Source organism: Pleurodeles waltl, chromosome 6 (genome assembly GCF_031143425.1).
Source record: "Pleurodeles waltl isolate 20211129_DDA chromosome 6, aPleWal1.hap1.20221129, whole genome shotgun sequence".
Lineage (NCBI taxonomy): Eukaryota > Metazoa > Chordata > Amphibia > Caudata > Salamandridae > Pleurodeles > Pleurodeles waltl.
The window spans coordinates 319,211,951-319,231,959 of NC_090445.1; the positions used below are offsets into that span (position 1 = coordinate 319,211,951).

At 45.0% G+C, this 20,009-nt stretch overlaps 1 protein-coding gene across 1 annotated transcript in view; it reads left to right on the plus strand.

The window, feature by feature from the left end:
* The first annotated feature begins 7,885 nt into the window (after window positions 1–7,885).
* Window positions 7,886–20,009, plus strand: part of PSME1 (proteasome activator subunit 1) — a 96,686-nt gene continuing 84,562 nt past the window's right edge. Inside the window, exons 1-3 of the mRNA XM_069238132.1 lie at window positions 7,886–8,243; window positions 17,518–17,550; window positions 18,452–18,514. Of these exons, the coding sequence (XP_069094233.1) occupies window positions 8,202–8,243; window positions 17,518–17,550; window positions 18,452–18,514 (138 nt within the window). The 5' untranslated portion in view covers window positions 7,886–8,201. The remainder of the gene's footprint in view (window positions 8,244–17,517; window positions 17,551–18,451; window positions 18,515–20,009) is intronic.

Genomic DNA, 20,009 nt, shown 5'->3' on the forward strand with positions numbered 1-20,009 from the left:
GCAGCTGCAGAGAAACCCCAGGAAGGGCAGTCTGGCAGTACCAGGGTCTGTGCTACAGACCACTGGGATCATGGAATTGTACCAACAATGCCAGGATGGCATAGAGGGGGCAATTCCATGATCATAGACATGTTACATGGCCATATTCGGAGTTACCATGGTGAAGCTACATATAGGTAGTGACCTATATGTAGTGCACGCGTGTAATGGTGTCCCCGCACTCACAAAGTTCAGTGAATTGGCTCTGAACAATGTGGGGGCACCTTGGCTAGTGCCAGGGTGCCCTCACACTAAGTAACTTTGCACCTAACCTTTACCAGGTAAAGGTTAGACATATAGGTGACTTATAAGTTACTTAAGTGCAGTGTAAAATGGCTGTGAAATAACGTGGACGTTATTTCACTCAGGCTGCAGTGGCAGGCCTGTGTAAGAATTGTCAGAGCTCCCTATGGGTGGCAAAAGAAATGCTGCAGCCCATAGGGATCTCCTGGAACCCCAATACCCTGGGTACCTCAGTACCATATACTAGGGAATTATAAGGGTGTTCCAGTAAGCCAATGTAAATTGGTAAAATTGGTCACTAGCCTGTTAGTGACAATTTGAAAGTAATGAGAGAGCATAACCACTGAGGTTCTGGTTAGCAGAGCCTCAGTAAGACAGTTAGTCACTACACAGGTAACACATTCAGGCACACTTATGAGCACTGGGGCCCTGGGTTACCAGGGTCCCAGTGACACATACAACTAAAACAACATATATACAGTGAAAAATGGGGGTAACATGCCAGGCAAGATGGTACTTTCCTACAGTCATCCTCCCTCTTGTAATCTTTGACAAGGTCTTTAGGATTGTGCACCCTCCTCTCAGGCTGCATGGTAGGGTTGCTGCCACCATCTCTATTGGACTGGCTTCTATGATCCATCTCTCTCAAGCTAAGCTCATGGGCCATCGCTAACTTCCTCTCCTCAAGGGCTAGCCTTCTCTGCTCCAATTGGTACTCCCTTTCTGCCTGTCTGTCCTGTAACTCCTCAGGTGTCAGACCCTTAGATAAGACACTGCTAACTGCCCTGGAGACCTTCCCCCTGGACATAACAGGCCTATCCACAATACCATTGTGTACGGAACACTCTTCCTCCTCCTCATCTCCCTCATCCTCTGTGTGCCCTTCAGTGCTCTTGGCTGTCACCCAGGCCCTCAGCGCCTTTTGCAGCTCCTCCTTCCTGGATGAGCTCTTAATGGGACAGTCAAAACTTTTACAGAACTGCTTCAACTGAGCCTTGGTATAACTCTCCAATTTATCAAGGTCAAAGTCAGCTCCAACTGATGCATCTCCAGCTTGGGACATGATGAAGATTCAAAAACAAGTGCAAAGTTCCAAAGGCAGAAAAACAAGTTTCCAAATGAAGTTCCAAAGAAAGTCAACCAAGGAATCAGTGAAAAAATGGAAGTACAACAGAAACAGTCCCAAAGAGAAAAAAATCAAAAGATCACTAAACAAGTAGTATGTGGTCATGAAGTGGTCTGCACTCAAAATAGTAGTGTACACTTAATCACTGTATGTCAAGTACAAATACAAGTCCAAATCCCAACTGCTAATCACCAATATTAGAAATGGGGTCTTTGGTTGACCGTCAGGTTACCCCCTGTTCAAGCAAGGACCCTCACTCTAGTCAGGGTAAAAGAGATTTACCCTCGGCTAACCCCTGCTTACCCCCTTTGTATCTTGACAGAGCAGTAGGCTTAACTTTAGAGCGCTAGGTGTAAAGTACCAACACACACAGTAACTTAATGAAAACACTACAAAATGACGCAACACAGGTTTAGAATAATAGGAAATATTTATCTAAACAAAACAAGACCAAAACGACAAAAATCCACAATACACAAGTCAAGTTATCAATAAAAATGCAAAAAGAGTCTTTAAGTAGTTTTAAACACACACTAACACTGTTAGCGTGAAAAAGTACCTTGGGTGCGTCAACAATAACCCCGCACGGGCAAGTGCACGTTGAAAGGGCTTGCAATGCGTTGATTCCACTCACAAGCGGGACCTTGCGTAATTTCTCCTTTCGCCAGGTCAGGCGCGTTGTTTCTTCTCTCCGCAGAGCTACTTATGTGGGTGGCACAACCAGTGCTGCAGGCCCACTAGTAGCATTTGATTTACAGGCCCTGGCACCTCTAGTGCACTTTACTAGGGACTTACTAGTAAACCAAATATGCCAATCATGGATAAAGCAATTACCTACACATTTTGTAAAGGAGCACTTGCACTTTAGCACTGGTTAGCAGTGGTAAAGTGCCCAGAGTAACAAAAACAGCAAAATCAGAGTCCAGCACACATCAACAACCTGGGGAACAGAGGCAAAAAGTTAAGGGAGACCACGCCAAGGATGAAAAAGTCTAACACTGTGGCATAATGTTCTGCAAAGGCTTCTGTTATATCCGGACTGTCCCTCACTTGCACCCTTTTTATTTTTAATTCCCAGGACCCATTTCCGAGTTTGGTTCTGTTAGAAATGGAGCATCTAGTTGGCAGTCAGTTTACACCCTATCCAAGTAGGGACCCTCACTCTAGTCAGGATAAGGGAGATACACAGCTCAGATAACCCTTGCTCACCCCCTTGGTAGCTTTGCATGAACAGTCAGGCCTATCTCAGAAACAATGTGTAAAGAATTTGTACAAAAACACACTGTAACACAGTGAAAACACCACAAAAGCACTCAACACCAGTTTAGAAAAATAGCCAATATTTATCTGAGTAAAACAAGACCAGAAAAAAAATCCAACATACACAAACAAAGATACAATTTTCAAAGATTAAACTTCAATATAGCGCTTAAAAAACGCAATAGTTTCAACTTGGGCTATCACGACATAGTTGACGGAGTCGTTCCCAACAATCCGATGCAACTCGCGAGGAGGGTGGCGCCAGTCACAGAGTCGCACAGACCCCCAGGTACAGAACCTTTAGTAAACGAGGAAACAAGCTGGTGCACGGATTCGGGAGGTGAGATGTTGCTGGATACGGGGTAGCGTTGGTTCTTTATTGCAGAACAGGGGAGGTGATGTGGTGTCTGCGCGAGGTGTCAGTTCCCGATGATTCGGCGGGATGATTAATCTGGCGGGTCAAGACGCGTTGGGTGACCTCACAGGGTTGCGGTCTACAGGTGCCGCAGTGGAGTCGAGTGTCAATGATGTGATACTCAGGCTCACAGAGTCGCAGGACTTCAGCGAGGCTGCGGCACGTCGGGCCTGTGGTGTCAGTCGGGGTCATCGCACTCCAGCAGGGACCACAGATTCCTGTTGCAGGCAGCGGCACGGAGTCGTGCAGTGGCGCCGGTTCTGGAGTCGCCCGGAGTCGGTATGCCTGGATCTTCTTGTTTCTCACCAGAATTTACTTCCATGGGCCCAGGGACTGGATTGGCAGCACTTGGCAAGTCAAGGTCCTTTGCAGGAGTACCCAGGTGCTGGCCTGGCAGGTGAAATCTTTGATGTCCCTGAGACTTCTTAACAGGAGACAAGCTCACTCCAAGCCCTTGGAAAACATCAAAAGCAGGATTTCAGAAAGAAAATGCTCAGTCCTTTCGCTCTTAAGGCAGAAGCAGCAGGCCAGCACAGCAAAGCAAGAGGCAGAGTGGCAGGTCATCCTCAAGCATCAAGCTCTTCTCCTTGGCAGAGGTTCTTCTTGATCCAGAAGTAATCTAAAGTTGTGGGGTCAGCAGTCCAATACTTATACTCATTTCTGCCTTTGAAGTAAACAAACTTCAAGGGAAAGTTTTTGTAGTGCACAAGACCCTGCCTCTTCCTTCTCCTGCCCCAGACACACACCAGGGGGTTGGAGTCTGTGTTGTGTGAGAGCAAGCACAGTCCTTTCAAGAACAGGTGTCAGTTCCTCCCTCCCACTCTAGCCCAGGAAGACTCATCAGGATATGCAGGGCATACCTCACCTCCCTTTGTGTCACTGCCTAGAGTGAATTCACAAACAGCCCAACTGCCAGTCTGACCCAGACGTGTATTCAGCAGCTAAGAAGAGGCACAGAATGGTTAAGCAACAAAATGCCAACTTTCAAACAGACAGTATAAAAAACAACTTTGCCAAAAGATGTATTTTTAAATTGTGAGTTCAGAGACCCCAAACTCCAGATCTCTATCTGTTCCCAATGGGAAACTGCACTTAAAATATATCTAAAGGCAATTCCCATGTTACCCTATGTGAGAGATAGGCCTTGCAATAGTGAAAAACAAACTTGGCTGTATTTCACTATCAGGACCAGGACATGTAAAGCACAACAGTGCATATCCCACCTTTCAAATATGCTGCACCCTGCCCATGGGATACATAGGGCCTACCTCAGAGGTGACTTACATGTAGTAAAAGGGAAGGTTTGGGCCCGGCAAGTGGGTACACTTGCCAGGTCGGACTAACAGTGCAAGACTGCACACACAGACACTGCAGTGGCAGGTTTGAGATATATTTACAGGGCTACTCATGTGGGTGGCACAATCAGTGCTGCAGGCCCACTGGTAGCATTTAATTTACATGCCACTGGCACACATGGTGCACTATACTAGGGCCTTATCAGTAAATCAAATATGCCAATCATGGATAAACCAATCACCAATACAATTTAGACAGAAAGCATTTGCACTTTAGCAGTGGTTAGCAGTGGTAAAGTGCCCATAGTCCTAAAGCCAACAAAAGCAGGTCAGAAAAAGAAGGAGGAAGGGGGCAAAATGTTTGTGGATGACCCTGCAAAAAAGGCCAGGTCCAACAGGTTCCTATGCTCCCACCAGGCTAGTGACTTTCCTGTCCTCCTCATAAAGCTTGAGTTGCAGTTTGTGTTGCAGGGGTAAAATGTCACTCTGGCATTATTCTCTACCATTTCTTTATATTCTCTCTGTTTCAGGTCAAGGCTGTGTCATGTTTCGTCACCCCCCTGCTCTGTCTGGAGTTGCTCCAGGCGTAGCAGCTCTGCCTCCAGCTCATCCAGTGGAGAATGTTTCTTCTTTTCCTCCTCTACGACTAGTGCTATTGCCTGACCTCTTCCAACCATTTTGTAGGATTCCCAGAGAGTAACTGCTGAGTCCACTGACTCTGAGTTTTCCTTAGAGTTCCTTGGTACTCTTGAGTTGACCCACCAATTATTTATTTTTTAGATGCCACGGGTCTATCTATGCCCCTCCTCTTGCTCTGTTTCTCTACCCATATCGCTGCGTGATCTGAGATTCCTCACGTGAGATTCCTAGCCCCCTTAAACTGTGCCATATGTATGTGTTGTGTTAGAAAGTAGTCTATTCTGTAGGAGCTTTTGTGGGCTCCAGAATAGAATGTGTACAGCCCTTGTGGGGGGTTGTGAGCCTGCCAAATCTCAGCCAGTCTGAACGTTTCAAGGAAGTCTCGCAGGGGACTGGATGTGCTCTATGGGTCTTCCCCAGTTTCTCAGTCCAATTCTGCATTGGCTCCTGCATTAAAGTCACCCCTAGGAACAGTATGCCTAGTGATAGCCGTAATATTAAGTCACCCAGGTCCTGAAAGGCTTTAGTGTGGAGTCATGGTGGGATGTAACTAGAGCAGAGATTCACAAATCTGCCAGGTTGGTCAAGCCATGTCTGCTGGGGGATGAACTATGTCGACTTTTTTTGGAGCAGTCCTGCACCTCTCAAGCTGGGTATATAGCCTGAGTGTGTCAGCATTGTGTAGCAAAGTCTATCTACTGCTTTGCAACTGTTCCCTTTTAAATGTGTTTCCTGGATCATTACAATATCTAGGGCATGTTGTTTGACATACCGCAAGACCTTCCCCCTCTTAATATGGTTTCCAATCATTCGCATTCCAGGCTAGGATTTTCAGTGCACTGGTGTGTCTCATGTCACTGTTGTGACTAGCGGGTCTATGGTTGTCTTCTGGACCAGCCTCATGACTAGACATTTCCAAGGGATGATCGCCAGCTCAGGGCAGCAGTTCTTAACCTGTGGCCCAGGGACCCCTTGGGGCTGTGGCTGCTTAGTAAATTAAATATAATTAACAAATGAATACGGTGTATATAAATAAACTAGCTAAATGTAGAAAGAAAATGTTACAATGTTCAGTAGGACGGAATTTGAAATTGAAGGCAAAAATTAAGTTGGTATGTTCCCACTGATTCATGGGAGCAGTGCCAGAGCATGATCTGTGGCCTAGATTTAATTTAGAAAAGTTCTAACCTTCCCATTAAAATATTGTTTTTTTTACATTTGTTTGTGAATTAAACAAAATATGTATTTATGTGTGTATTTGTTTGATGAATGCTTGTTTTTTAATCTCGTGTATTGTTTTGTCGTTCAAATCATCGAAATTGCTTAGGCTGGGGTCCCAGGGTTCCAATAATGAATCTGCGAGGGTCTCTGGATTCTAATAATTTAGTGAGGGTCCCCATTTCCCAATACTTTTTGAGTGGGGGTCCACAGAAGTCAGAAGGTTAGGAACCACTGATTTAGGGATCAGCAAAAGTGAAGCATGGACACAAACCAATGTCTGTATATTTCAGTATAGCGATGCAAAACGCTAAATTAGCTTTTCATATGTGTTATCTAGGGCCAGATGTAGGAAAAAAGCAAATGCGACTTGCAATTTGCGAGTCCGTGCGACTCGCAAATTGCAAGTCGCAATTTGGTATGCAGAAAGGTGTCTCAGACACCTTCTGCAACTCGCAATGGGGTCGCAAAGACCCACCTCATAAATATTTATGAGGTGGGTCGCAGTTTGCGACCCCATTGCGAGGATGGGCACTCACGGGGATGGTGGCCTGCTGGGGACAGCAGACCACCATGTCCGTGACTGCTTTTTAATAAAGCAGTTTTTTTTTTTCTATCTGCAGCCCGTTTTCCTTAAAGGAAAACGAGCTGCACTTAGAAAAAAAAACGAAACCTTTTGTTTCGGTATTTTTCAGAGCAGGCAGTGGTCCATAGGACCACTACCTGCTCTGAAAAATAGTTTTTGTGATCATTCACAAAGGGGAAGGGGTCCCATGGGGACCCCTTCCCGTTTGCGACTGGGTTACCATCCACTTCAAGTGGATGGTAACAGCGATTTCATTTGCGTCCGCTTTCGCGGTCGCAAATGAAATTGAATAGCATTACGAGTCGCAAATAGGAAGGGAACACCCCTTCCTATTTGCGAGTCGGAAATGCATTTTGCGAGTCGGATCCGACTCGCAAAATGCATTTCTGCATAGCAGAGAGGCTTTTGCGCCTCGCAAACGGCGTTTTTCGCCGTTTGCGAGGCGCAAACCCTTTGCTACATCTGGCCCCTACTCTGTTGCTTCAATACCAGGGCCAACCTGGCAGTCTGGACGGTGTTTCACTGTTTTGAATGTTGCTCAGTGCCTTGGGTTGGTGGAGCATTATGTCACAGAGTGTGGTCCTTTGCTCTGAGTGACTGTGGGTTGTGCAGAAGGATGGAGTTTACTGCACTATTTTTTCAACCGTCTATATATACCTTTATACAATTGCTTAAACTCTTCAAAAGTGTTTCTGTAAACCAGACCTTTTGGGCTGAAATGATGCCCAAATGTTGACCTTTGTCCTGATTTGTTAGAGTAGCTTCTCCGAATCTTCACCTTTTAGTGCCTGTGTTTCAGTGAGTCCACTCAGCCGTCAGACATTACTATATACAAAAAAAAAAAACACGAAACCTTTTCCGGGATCCGCAGTGAAGAACAGTCCCCATCTCGTCATTATTCGTAGGTAATCACTTTTCTGTCAGAGCTTCAATCGCCGCCATCTCTATCGCTCACCGTATACGACAACACAACACGTGCATCTGCTCAGAGTGCCCGCGTCTTCCTGCTCGTTGTCGGGACGTTGCACGGTCTTTAGCTTGCCCACCACTTTGCTCATCTCGCTCCTTTGGTCCCGCCTCCTCACCTCAACTCCCTCCCACCGACTGAGCTCCCTCCCGTCTCTGTTGGGAAGTCCCTTCTAGGTTTCGCTTTCTGTTTGCAATCTGCCCGAGACTGAGATCCGAACACAGGCGGAAAGAGAAGCAGAAACGGCGCGGAGTACTTGCCAGCCTTGGACGGAGGGGAGAAACGTACTTGAGGACATAAGCACAAAAGGAGAAGCACATACTTAAAAATATAGAGGTGGAAAGGGAGCGAAAAAGCAGGAAAAGAAGTCCGCAAACGTCGCAAGGCTTGAGTCGGCGGCGCACCGGGATCTCATGATGGCATCTCTACACGTGAAGTCGGAAGCCAGGCAGAAGGTGAGAGGCACTTGCGACACCGTTCACAGGGGGTAGTACTAGCCCCGGGGTAGTAAAACTAGTGACTGGGGCAGCACGGACACACATGCCAACATTCTTGATCCATACAGAATGCTCACATTCTTTGAAGCCAAATATAACTTCACTTCAGTCTTCCGAAAGTGTAGGCCACCGGGGCAATTCATCGTTCACCGCCAGTTATTTTCAAAATCTCTCTTTTAACCATAATGTACGTTACGCACGGGTCGGGGGAAGCACACACTTGGGTGGGGATGTATCTGCTCTGGACACTGGGTGGCAGCAGACTCCGCAGGGGCGCTACATAATCCCCCAAGAGTGCAGGCAGGCGCTCAACATGGTTGCAGGTTGGCACAACTCTCGAGGGGCACACTGCCAATGATTGCAGATTGTCGTATGCTTGTGACTCAGCCAGTTCTCCCTAGTAAAAGGGAAAGTTTGGGCCCGGCAAGTGAGTAAACTAGCCAGGTCGTACTGACAGTGCAAGGCTGCACACACAGACACTGCAGTGGCAGATCTGAGGCTTTTAGGCCAACAGCACATTGCAGCGTGTACGTTTTAGTATGTCTTTTAACGTTGGAATCATGCGAACAAAAAACACAGCAAGCCGAGTGCTATTGGCAGAGTGACTCAGCAAGTAGGCGTTGCAAAAAGGGCATACCCAACCTTAAGCCCTTTGAAGTGGGCCACTGTGGGAACTGCTAAAGCCCAGGAGTTTTATCAGCAGTTCACTAGGGGTTGGCAGTGAACTCCGCTCGCAGGTTTTTTTCCCCCCCTCAACTCAGCGTAGCAGAGCAGCGTTTTTTTCTTGCTCGGGCTCACCAACGTTAAGTTGGCGAGCGAGGAAAACCTTACTCCAGACCACCTTCCGGCAAGATTTCTCACCGTGGGCAGTCGCTACCGCTTGTATTGAGAAACACGTTTGAGTTGAAGAAGCTGCAGCTCCAGTAGAAAAGCTGTGAGTGGTGTCGTTTGCACTGATTTTACAGCGCGGGGTAAACACACTCCACTGCTTCACGGAACTCCGCAGAGCACGGAGGAGCTTTTTGGTCACTTTGCGGAACTCCGCAAGCTCCGCCTAGGCCTACTGTTCACAGCAAGCATTGGCAAAACCAGTTTATCTCAACTTTGGGACTTTTTTGACTTTGCCAGTGGTGTTTAGTGATGCTGTACACTATGGGTACTCCCAAACATTTTCCTAGGGGCCAAAAAGTACGTTCTGTGGGATGGCGGAGTGCTGCATTGATGCCAGCAGGTGAGGGTCTGAGGACAGGTCGATATAAATTGGGTGTAGGTGGAGTGAAGGATGAATATGATGTGGACAGTGAGTCGTGGAGTTATTTTGAGTGTGGGTTTCATTCCATACAGCCCTCTAAATTAATCTAGAAGAGACAGGTTTTACAGTATTAGCCTATGCTAGATCTGAGACTGTCCCTCTGCCACACCCTGCGGTAATTCTTCACTGCTTGTTGTTGCTACCTTTAGCGAGTGAAGTGTTCAAAGGAAATAACTTGGTTATTGAATTGTAATGAAATGGAGTCTTAGGCCTCACAATCTCCTTATTTATTTAATCTCTTATCTGTAAACATTAGGGATGCTTAGAAATAGGCTCAGTTAATGTAGGTAGCAAGCTCTATAAAACACTCCTGTTTTGTCAAAACTAGCGCTATAAGTTGATGGTAAAAGGAGCATACCATAATTGTCGTTTAAAATATCAGTACACACACTTCTTTTTTGCATTTAATTCAGTGTTTCATTTGAGCCAATGGGTGGTCACTGCTTACATTTGTGGGGACAACACATTTTTTTCCTCGCCACCTATTTTTCCTGAGAGCGAGAGGGAAACACACGCGAACCGGAAAACAGGAGGAAGAGAGAGAAGGAAAAAAACGTCTTCAAGAGAGAATGCAGCAACCTGGAAGAGTGAAATAAAGGGGTAGGGAATGTCTGGTAGTGGATTAAAAAGGCCTGAGGTTGAGTCAGCACTATGTAGCCTTCGTATTCAGCACATTGACATTTAATAGGGCCGGCCGCAGGCTTCTGGGCAGCAGTTTGGGTACTGGCACTCATTATTTTACAAATTAAGTACTGGTGACATTTGATTCATTTACTTTATAGAGAGTGCGTTGATGGTTTAGATGTTCTACTGTTGTAATGTTTATGTATGTCACACTTATACTGAATATTCCACTGCTAACCAGAGCCGAAGCGCCCTGTGATGGCATCATGGGAATGTTAGGGCTGGTGCTTTGCTGAAGAAGGATGAGGTAAGTTGAATGGCAGCGAAATTGGGGGCGTTAACGAAACAACTTAGATTATAGTCTGCCAGCACAAAGTGGCCTAGGCTAGGAGCTGTATCCTATTTAATTTTCCCTGATGATGCCTTGATGCAGATAGCCTCTAGTTAACGCTCAGGGAGTCCTCCGGTGTCTAAAGCCATAAACTGGTGAGCCAAACATCTTTCTTCAATTTAGAGTTGAAGGTTCAGAGGAGGAACCTTTGAGAACTAGTACTAAGATGAACCGTCAGAATCCTATGTTTGGTTGCACTGAAGTAACAGAACACTTTCGCTGACATTTACAGATAAGCAAGTCAGACTGAGAGAAAGTTGTGAATGATTGGACCGAGTGATATGTTTAATCAGCCTCAGCAAAAGTACGTATTCTAGCCAGCAGAGAGTGTAGGAAAGGCACTGGTCTCTGAAGGCAATAACGTAACACCAAATAATGTATTTGATTCAGTCGCAGAAATGATTTACTGAAGTTCTAAAGGGAGTTATGATAAAATGTCAAGTGAGGGGTCTCCTAAGGCTCAAATAAAAGTTGAACTGGTAAGTAGTGCATTGGCCATGCCATTGACCATGGCATTAGAGGTATGCCAATTGCATTAAATGTGAGTGGTTTCATTTTATAATCAATCCATGACCTCCTTTGAGAGCGTGATGCCATGTATTCTATTACTTGTCAGACTGCACAGCCCCGTTTCTTGTTATTTTGGAGTTGCAAGGGCGTCGGCCAATTTAGTCTCAGTGAGACTCCATTTCCTGCTTTACCATACTGTGCCATAAGTGTAAAATGGGTAAAATGGGATTACCCTTCAAGTTTTTTATTGTTTCATACATTTTATTGAGCGTTTCTATGGGATTATAGGATGAAGTGAGAGGAGTGCTGTATTTGCTGGATTCAGGCCCAGATCTGTGACTGGGGGTGAATGTTTGACATTGTTCAGCATTCCGTCCATCTGTTAATTTTGCATTTGTCACCCTAAGTGGAAAGGGTATGCCCAGACGTGGGTCCCGTGCTCTCTATGACACCGGATTCAAACTAACTTGGCTGGTGAGTGGTGACACCCTAAAACTGGTCCTAGGATGCTTGTTTCTGGTCCAGGGAAGACGTGGTCTGGACGTTCGGGCTGGACTTTTCCCATGGGGAGCAGTCAAAAGTGATTTGCATATGGCTGGGTCCAAACTGGAATGGTGAGGCGAGCAAAAAAACATGGATATAGGCCCAGATCTGTGACTGGGGGTGAATGTTTCAGGGATGTGAAACTCCTATCGTCCAGGACATATTGTTTGGGGTCAAGGGCAACAAGTTTTCATGTTTATTTTGTCCATGGGACAAGTAGGTCCAACCCCCTGCAGCACAAACCTTTTGGCTGCCAGTTTATAGAGAAGGGAACTGTCTGCAGTTGTGGTAATATGGGTGTCCATAAGTCAATGCTGTTTGAACTTGTATCTATGGTTCATTAATGAAAAGCGTTCATTATTAGGGTGAGCGCTGTAAATAAACATTTTAATGTCACACTGCACTACTGACAGTGGTTTCAGTAAAAAAAAGTGTACACACGTTTTGAAAGGTTTAACAATATGAGGCTAAGTATAATGCTCCCAGAATGCTCTCTGATTAGATGCAAATGTTTACAGAAACTTGTAAGCAAGAGTGATTCTTTGCTTTCAAATAGAAATATTAGGGAAAAAATGATGCAAGTAGGAAAAAAACATTTCGCTACTATGAAATTTTAGGTGCTATTTATTTGAAGTGTCATTTAGTGAAATATATTGATGCATGCTAGTATTTCCCCGAAAAATACCCAATGGAAAATCAGTGTAGCCATTTTCAGAAAGATTATGGGAAGCATGAAAATAAACAAGCACTGGCAAAGCCAACTGTTCCATTATTTCTTTTTGTGAGTCTTTTGGTTTCATCAATGAATGTCTTGTTTTGACATGGATTTTGTACCACTTTAATGTTGTGGGAGCTGCCAGGCCCTCACCATTGCAACAAACACTGGCATAACAGTGGCATAACAAAGGCCCAGCAGCCCCCATCCAGGTGGCCCCCTTCAGCACAACACCTGCCTTGAGTGAGTCTGGAGGGGGGCTCCATGTCTTTGCAGGGGAGCCCCCTCCGGTTTTGTTATGCCACTGATTGCCACAGTATTTCCAGGCACTGAACAAAACGACTTTGTGTGCCCATATGATCCTTGTGGAAGAGCAGAATGCGATCACTCACAGTAAAGCTAGTCGATAAATAGAGAGAGAAAAAGAAGTTTAATTAAAAAAAAATGTCTTTGTTAATGCCAGACCTAATTAGGGCCCCAATTCTTAAAGTCACAAAAGTGCACCCATGGTATATGTCTTTGAATTAGTAGGTTCCATGAATTCACAAGAACTTACAGAAGTAGTCCAGGAAATTGTACTCCTAGGAAATATTTGTGTACTGTATTTTCACATGAGCAAATATGCATTTGTAGATTTGCTCATGTGAAAATATATTGAATGTTTACAAGTTCACTTTCCCTCCAACCACTTTTTTTATCAACCCTGGAAAACATCTACTTCTCCCATTGTCAGGAGTAAATTTCCAACCTTTCTCATTATGGGAAAAGATTAGAGAAGAACTGGTGAAAATACTTAAAACATGCAAGTTTTTTATGATCCTTTCCATGCCCGAGAGACTGCTTATAATGTATATTTTTGACTTTTTCAAACATGCAAGGTAGTAGGTTTGCAGATTCAAAGGCATTCCATTCCTGGAAATATTGCTAACGGCTTCCTACAGTCCCAGTATGTAGATCTGCGGAAAGGTGGCAAAATACGGAAATTACTATAGTAGGGATTGAAATTGAAAGTATTCATGCTCTACTATAGTAGTAGCCCTGGCATAACCAGAAGAGGCTATTACCAGAGCTCTTACATAATGAGATTGCTGCCATAATGTTTCACCGCACTACATGGCACCAGAGGGACAAGCAGATTTTGTTTACAGGACAAGTAGATTCCAGAAGCAACCTGTCCCATGGACAAGTAGATATTTTAATAAATTCCACCCCCCGATGTTTGACGTTTTTCAGCATTCTGTCCATCATTTGTTCTTTTTGCATTCAGTTGGTAAACATTAAAACAAAGAAAAGATATAGACTCACTTTTCTTGCGCCCCTTACTGGCATCTAACAACACCATGGTTGTGCCATATTTATAATATGGCACACCATGGTGGTCGTTAGAACCATAGCGTCAACATTTTTGATGCTATTGTGACACTTTGCTACACTAGCGTAAGTGTTATTTTAATGCCTGCTCTGAGCAGGGGTTAAAAATGACGCCATAATGGTGCAGTGAAATCATTTCAATTTCACTGTGCAATTTTTGCAGGCTTCCTAGCGCCAGAACACCCCCTTTGCATACATTATGCCTGGCGCAGGCATAATGTGGTGCAAGGGGTTACAAAGTGGCGCAATGCATGCATTGCACCACTTTGTAAATATAGCGCGGCAGAAAAGCCACTTTAGCGCTGCCTTAGCATAAAAAAAAATGACACTATGGCTGCGCTAAGGTGGTGCTAGGGGCTCTTAAATATGCCCCATAATGTTTTGCACAACAGATAGAAAAACATTAAGGCATTTGACCATCCTATGCCCAGTGCACATTTTCTAGTATTGTAGCTTCTCTGTCGTTTAACTTAAAGAAAAACATTACTCACACCACACAAGTGATGTTATTGACTTTGAAGTTTTGCCATAGTGCCTGTTGCCTTAACTAACATCAGGGGTTGATGGTTAGTACATTTTTTTAATGATGTTTGATTTGATGGTGTTTGCAGCATTCGTTTCAGATTATTGCACATAATATGCTAGAAGTCAGCGAGCACATGGTTGGGCGTTCATCCCAGATTTTTCATGGTTGGTGTGGGTAGTGACAGAGCAACGCTGGATCTGCAACACAGAGGATCCGGTATCTCCAGAGGGTGGGGGAACTGACACTGAAAGCAGGAGATTCCCAGCGTGGTGTGACTTGACTACCTAGTCGGGTCGTGTGTAGACAAATCCATAAACAAACGAAGACCCCCCCAGGCTCCTGAAGCACCAGTGAGTGTCCTGGAGTCAATGGCAGTCTCTGCGAAGAATTAAACGAAGTATGGACTCAAAAAAGGGAAAGCTTCAGTGAAAAAAAAACAGTAGTACATGAAATATTTCAGTAAAACATTAAAACACGGACTTGTCCCTGGTGTTGATTGAATTAAAAGAAAAGAACACCTGAAAGATCATTTCTTTGGGTCATGGAAACGTATACTATGTAGGTACTGCCATTTACCACTTGTGTCCCATCACCACTTGTGTCCCATCGCCACAATACTGGTGTGCTACTCGTTGCATCTGTTGTCTGTAGTCACTTAACTGTCTCAGGGTAACGAGCCTGAGCACTCAAAGCTTAAATCCACTAGGTGCAAGGGACTGGAACATAGAGAAAAGGACTGATAGGCAATACAGTGGCAGATTTTACACTGCACGACGTATTAGCCCTCTTGCCTATTTGAAAGTGCCCTACTCCATGGCCTCCCAGCCTACACACTGGAACCTGTTATGGTCATCAACCGTGCTGTAGCACGTTTCATACAGGGCCTGAAGAAATATGATCACATCACCCCTATCCTTATGGAACTCCATTGACTCTTCTTGCCAGCCTGTACCATCTTCAAAACTTGCTGCATCATTTACAGAGCCAACAAGAATAGCACTCCAGCTTATCTGGCAGAAACATTCACAATCTCTGATAGTTCCCAGCTACCTGCAGCCAGGACACCTTTAGACCAAGAAATGTAAAAAAGAAAAAACAAGACAAAACACCACTTTCATCTAAGCATCCTGATGTAGAACAACATCCCCATATCCGTCAGGACCAAGCACAGCGTCAATTTAGGAAAGAGATGAAGGCTTACCTCTTAAAAGAAAACTATATCAGAAATGTATTAACAGTTCACAACTCAGATTCTTCTCCTATTACTTGTTGGCTTTAGCCTGCCTTTGACCATATACATCGCTGCCTTTTGGGTAGGTTTGTGTTATAGAAATAGCATATACAAACATACATATACAATCTGCCAGTATCATGCTCTGTGCTTCTGACTGTTGATGCAGCCTGGCCTCTTTTGCTCCAAGGACCCCACTGCCTCTTTGCATAATGCAGGTCTCTGTCTAGAGTGGCACAGTGGGTGAAAAACAATGGGTTAGGATGCAAGTGATTTACACTAATTGCAAGTATTCCTTCCCCAACCTTCTTTTTGTTTGATGAAATACCGAAGGTGTCCAGGGTTATCTCAAAGGTGGGTCCCTTGCTCTCTGTGCTGCAGGATCAAAGCTGTATTTCACTCTAAGGCCTAAAAAAGGCCGGAACTGATCTGGGTTGCTTGTTTTCCCTTCTGGAAGCTGCTTTACCAGGCATTTCGGAATGTACTGCTCCCATGAGAATCTCGGCCAATACTGATTTGCATAAGGCGGGCAACTGTCTGGGGTGGCAGAGTGTAGAAGTAATGGGTATAAATGCTACCCAAAGCGACTGGCAGCGGTTCATAATATTTACAAGCATTCATTCATCCCATCTTTTGTCTGTTTTCAGGGCTAGTGTATGCCAGCATCCCCTATCACTTGCCTAAAATGTGGGTTGGTGTACTCCATTGCCCCTTCAACTTGCTCAGAGGTGAGAGGGAGCTAAAAAATTGTACAATGCTTTTCTGTGACCAGTACAATACTTTGGTCTGTAGGGAGGTGTTAATATTCACCCACGCATTCCCATGTTTGCAAATAGAGCATGGGTGATGGCATATAGACAAGCGAGGAAATTAACTCCTGTCATTAGGCAAGGCATGGGTATTTTGTGTATACATGTATATATGTCTATGAATAGATATTCGTAAGTTGATGGGAATACTCATGAATAATGTAGCATCGACTCTCTTGCTATGTTTATTCCTTATCCTCATATTTTTTACCATTTCTCCCAATGTTTGGCATATACTTTGACATACACATTGAATGCCCTCATTTTGCAGTATAATTTCCAAATGGCTGTAACCAATTTTAACCAAACCAAGAAACGGTACTGAATGTATCCAATCCTCAGTTTAGGAGTTATGCATGCAGAAACATCTTCTAAAGATAAGCTCATTTTGTTGGTAAGTGAAAATGAGTGGGGACCCCTTGTAACTTTTGATCTGTTTGACCAATCTGCACCAAATATTCCATGCATATCGATGTGAACCTAAACATTTCTTCCTTTCAAGCTTGGTGCAGGTTATTCAATGGGGACTTTATTAAAAGTGCAAAAACCTTCGTGTGTGTGTGTGGGTGCTTATAGTATAGCATACTTTCAGATGTGCAGATTGTAATATGCTGTTACTATTGTTGAGTGTGAGGAGGGACCACGACTCTCACTATGCTTCATCCTTGTTACACCTCACACTTCACCATGCAGCAAGAGTGCAGCTCGCATGTATAACCAGGCAGCCCTGTCTGCAGTGTTCTGTGCTGCCCAAACTGCACCAAACCCTGTGACCCACACAACCTAGTCTAAACTTCACACCTTATCCTGCTGTTTAGATCGAGTAATTCCCACATCTCACACTACATCCTAGAAAGGTGCTGTACTGCCCAGGTGCTCCTTTACACTACTTTGGTGGCTAGACTGCACATCTGACCTCTCCCAGCAGTATATGCTGCACTTCACATCTACCACTCAGACCAGACAGCTCCTCATATATTTTCTTACAAACACTTGGTCCTCAAACTTAGCCCTGAAAGTAAGACTGCATCTCCACCATCATCTTGCATGCTAGACTGCACACAGTCCCACTCCATTCTATTGCCGACACTGTACCTCATACCACATACGTACTGCAGACAGCATATCTCATTTTGTCAAGTAGCTGCAGCCCACTTTGTGCTTTATGCTTCTAACAGCGTCCCTTTTTTTTGTCCATAGGTGAAAGAGTTTTGGATGGAATTGAACGCACAGGTAAGATTGAGTTCCAGAGTGAGATTCCTACCAACAGTGCCCTCAGTGTGAACCATCCTCCAGCAGTATCTTCAGTGTAAGCCTCCTCCCAGCAGTGCCCTCAGTGTGAACCATCCTCCAGCAGTATCTTCAGTGTAAGCCTCCTCCCAGCAGTGCCCTCAGTGTGAACCATCCTCCAGCAGTATCTTCAGTGTAAGTTTCCTCCCAGCAGTATCCTCAGTATGAGTCTACTCCCAGCAGTGCCCTCAGTGTGAACCATCCTCCAGCAGTATCTTCAGTGTAAGCCTCCTCCCAGCAGTGCCCTCAGTGTGAACCATCCTCCAGCAGTATCTTCAGTGTAAGCCTCCTCCCAGCAGTGCCCTCAGTGTGAACCATCCTCCAGCAGTATCTTCAGTGTAAGCCTCCTCCCAGCAGTGCCCTCAGTGTGAACCATCCTCCAGCAGTATCTTCAGTGTAAGCTTCCTCCCAGCAGTATCCTCAGTATGAGTCTACTCCCAGCAGTGCCCTCAGTGTGAACCATCCTCCAGCAGTATCTTCAGTGTAAGCCTCCTCCCAGCAGTGCCCTCAGTGTGAACCATCCTCCAGCAGTATCTTCAGTGTAAGCCTCCTCCCAGCAGTGCCCTCAGTGTGAACCATCCTCTAGCAGTATCTTCAGTGTAAGCCTCCTCCCAGCAGTGGCCTAAGTGTGAGATTCCTTGCAGCCGCTTCTCTAGAGCAACCTTCTTCCAGCAATGCCCTGTGTCCATGGTCCCCTTATCGGGGCTACATCCTGATCAGCGTGAGCTTCATCTCAGCTGTTCCCTGAGACTGCTGGCCTTGCACACAGCAGTGCCCTGTCTGTATGAGCTTCTTGCTCCAGTTACCTTAGGTCATCAGTGTCTTTTTTTTTTTAAACTTTTAGGTCCAAGCCCTGGTTGGAGCTGACTTTCCTAAAAAGATCTGCGATCTGGACAGCCTGCTGAAGGTATGTATGATCTCTATGCATTTCTCTGAGTCGAACGTCCACTCCCTCCTCCCAAAGCAGTAGTTCAGTTGCATGGCGATGATGCCCAGGTGGTGCAGCTGGGTGGAAGCCTTCTGTTTCAGGTCAATATTTCACTGTCCTGAGTGCTGGACTCGTGTTCAGGCTGGAGTTAACTAGTGCCCTTGCTGCAAGTCCAGAAAACCTGGTTGCAAGATTCAGTTCCCTAGCTGGAGGAGCTGCAGCACAAGATTGGCTGGATCACGGCTGGCCTTAGATTTTTTGCTGCCATAGGGAGAAAATGCTGGGTATGCCCCCTCACACTTCCCTTTGGCCAAACAGCTCGACAAATTACAGACCCCCCCCTAAATGAAGTGTAAGAAGCCCCTTTATTAGGACAAGTTCCGCCAGCCTACCATTATAAATATATTCGCTGAGAAAAACAAACATTAAAGTGATATTATAGTTAGGAGTTGTAATAATATCTAACATTAAATAAAACAAACTTAGAAATTCACTGAAAAAAACAAAAGTTAAAGAGACTTTATAGTTAGGTTATAAGTGCTGTTAAAACGTACTGTTTTAAACAAAACCACTGAAAATTAATCAATTATTGTTATCTCAAGTAACTGTAACACGTGCCCTAATGTAACTATTATTCACCCCCGCCTTGCAGATGTTGCAGTGATGTTATCAATGATGTCATAGATGGATTACTAGTCCGTGGCGAGGGCGGCATGGAGTTGGGCACAGAGGCCTATTTCCCCATTTGCATGGCGTTTGGCTGTGTATGGTGTGGGGTTGGGTGTAGGGCATGGCCTATGGTCATACCCTTTTCTCATTCCCCCTCAGAGGCATCCTACTCTGTGGCGATGCACAGGTTGGGCACAAGGTCTGTCTGACCAAGGTCCTGTAATCCAACTCAATCAGCTGATAGCTCATTCACATCCCCATAATAAGCTACACTTGCCAGTTTATCTGCTTTTGTAATGAATGGCTGACATATTCATTTCAGTCATGCTTATAATAAAACATCACATTTTCTCTCCTGTCGTCAACGTCCCTCAGGGAGCTGCCCTGTCTGCATGCCCCACTAGACAAGGACTACTGTCAGTCCTGCTTATTTTGAATTGTTTTTGACCTACCTATCCACTCCCGGCACCAGCCCACAGAATCTGTGCCGCTGTGAATAAGACAAAGCCAGGGTCAGACTGGGACAAAAGAACAGGCACCGATTTTAACGTTTTCCACATTAGCAACGCATATAGTTAAAAAAGTGGTAATATGTGTAAAATAAACCATAGGTGAAAACTGGCCCACCTGGCCATAAAACGAGTCCAAAACTGCTAAAAAACTGGTTCCCACACTGATCTTTCAGACCAGCCCATCGGACACTGTCTGATTGCTCTATAGGCCAGTCCAATTCTGGAAAAAGCATCTGCAGTGAGCAATGTTATTGTCCACACCTGGCACAAATCTGGGCCTAAAAAATAATGTT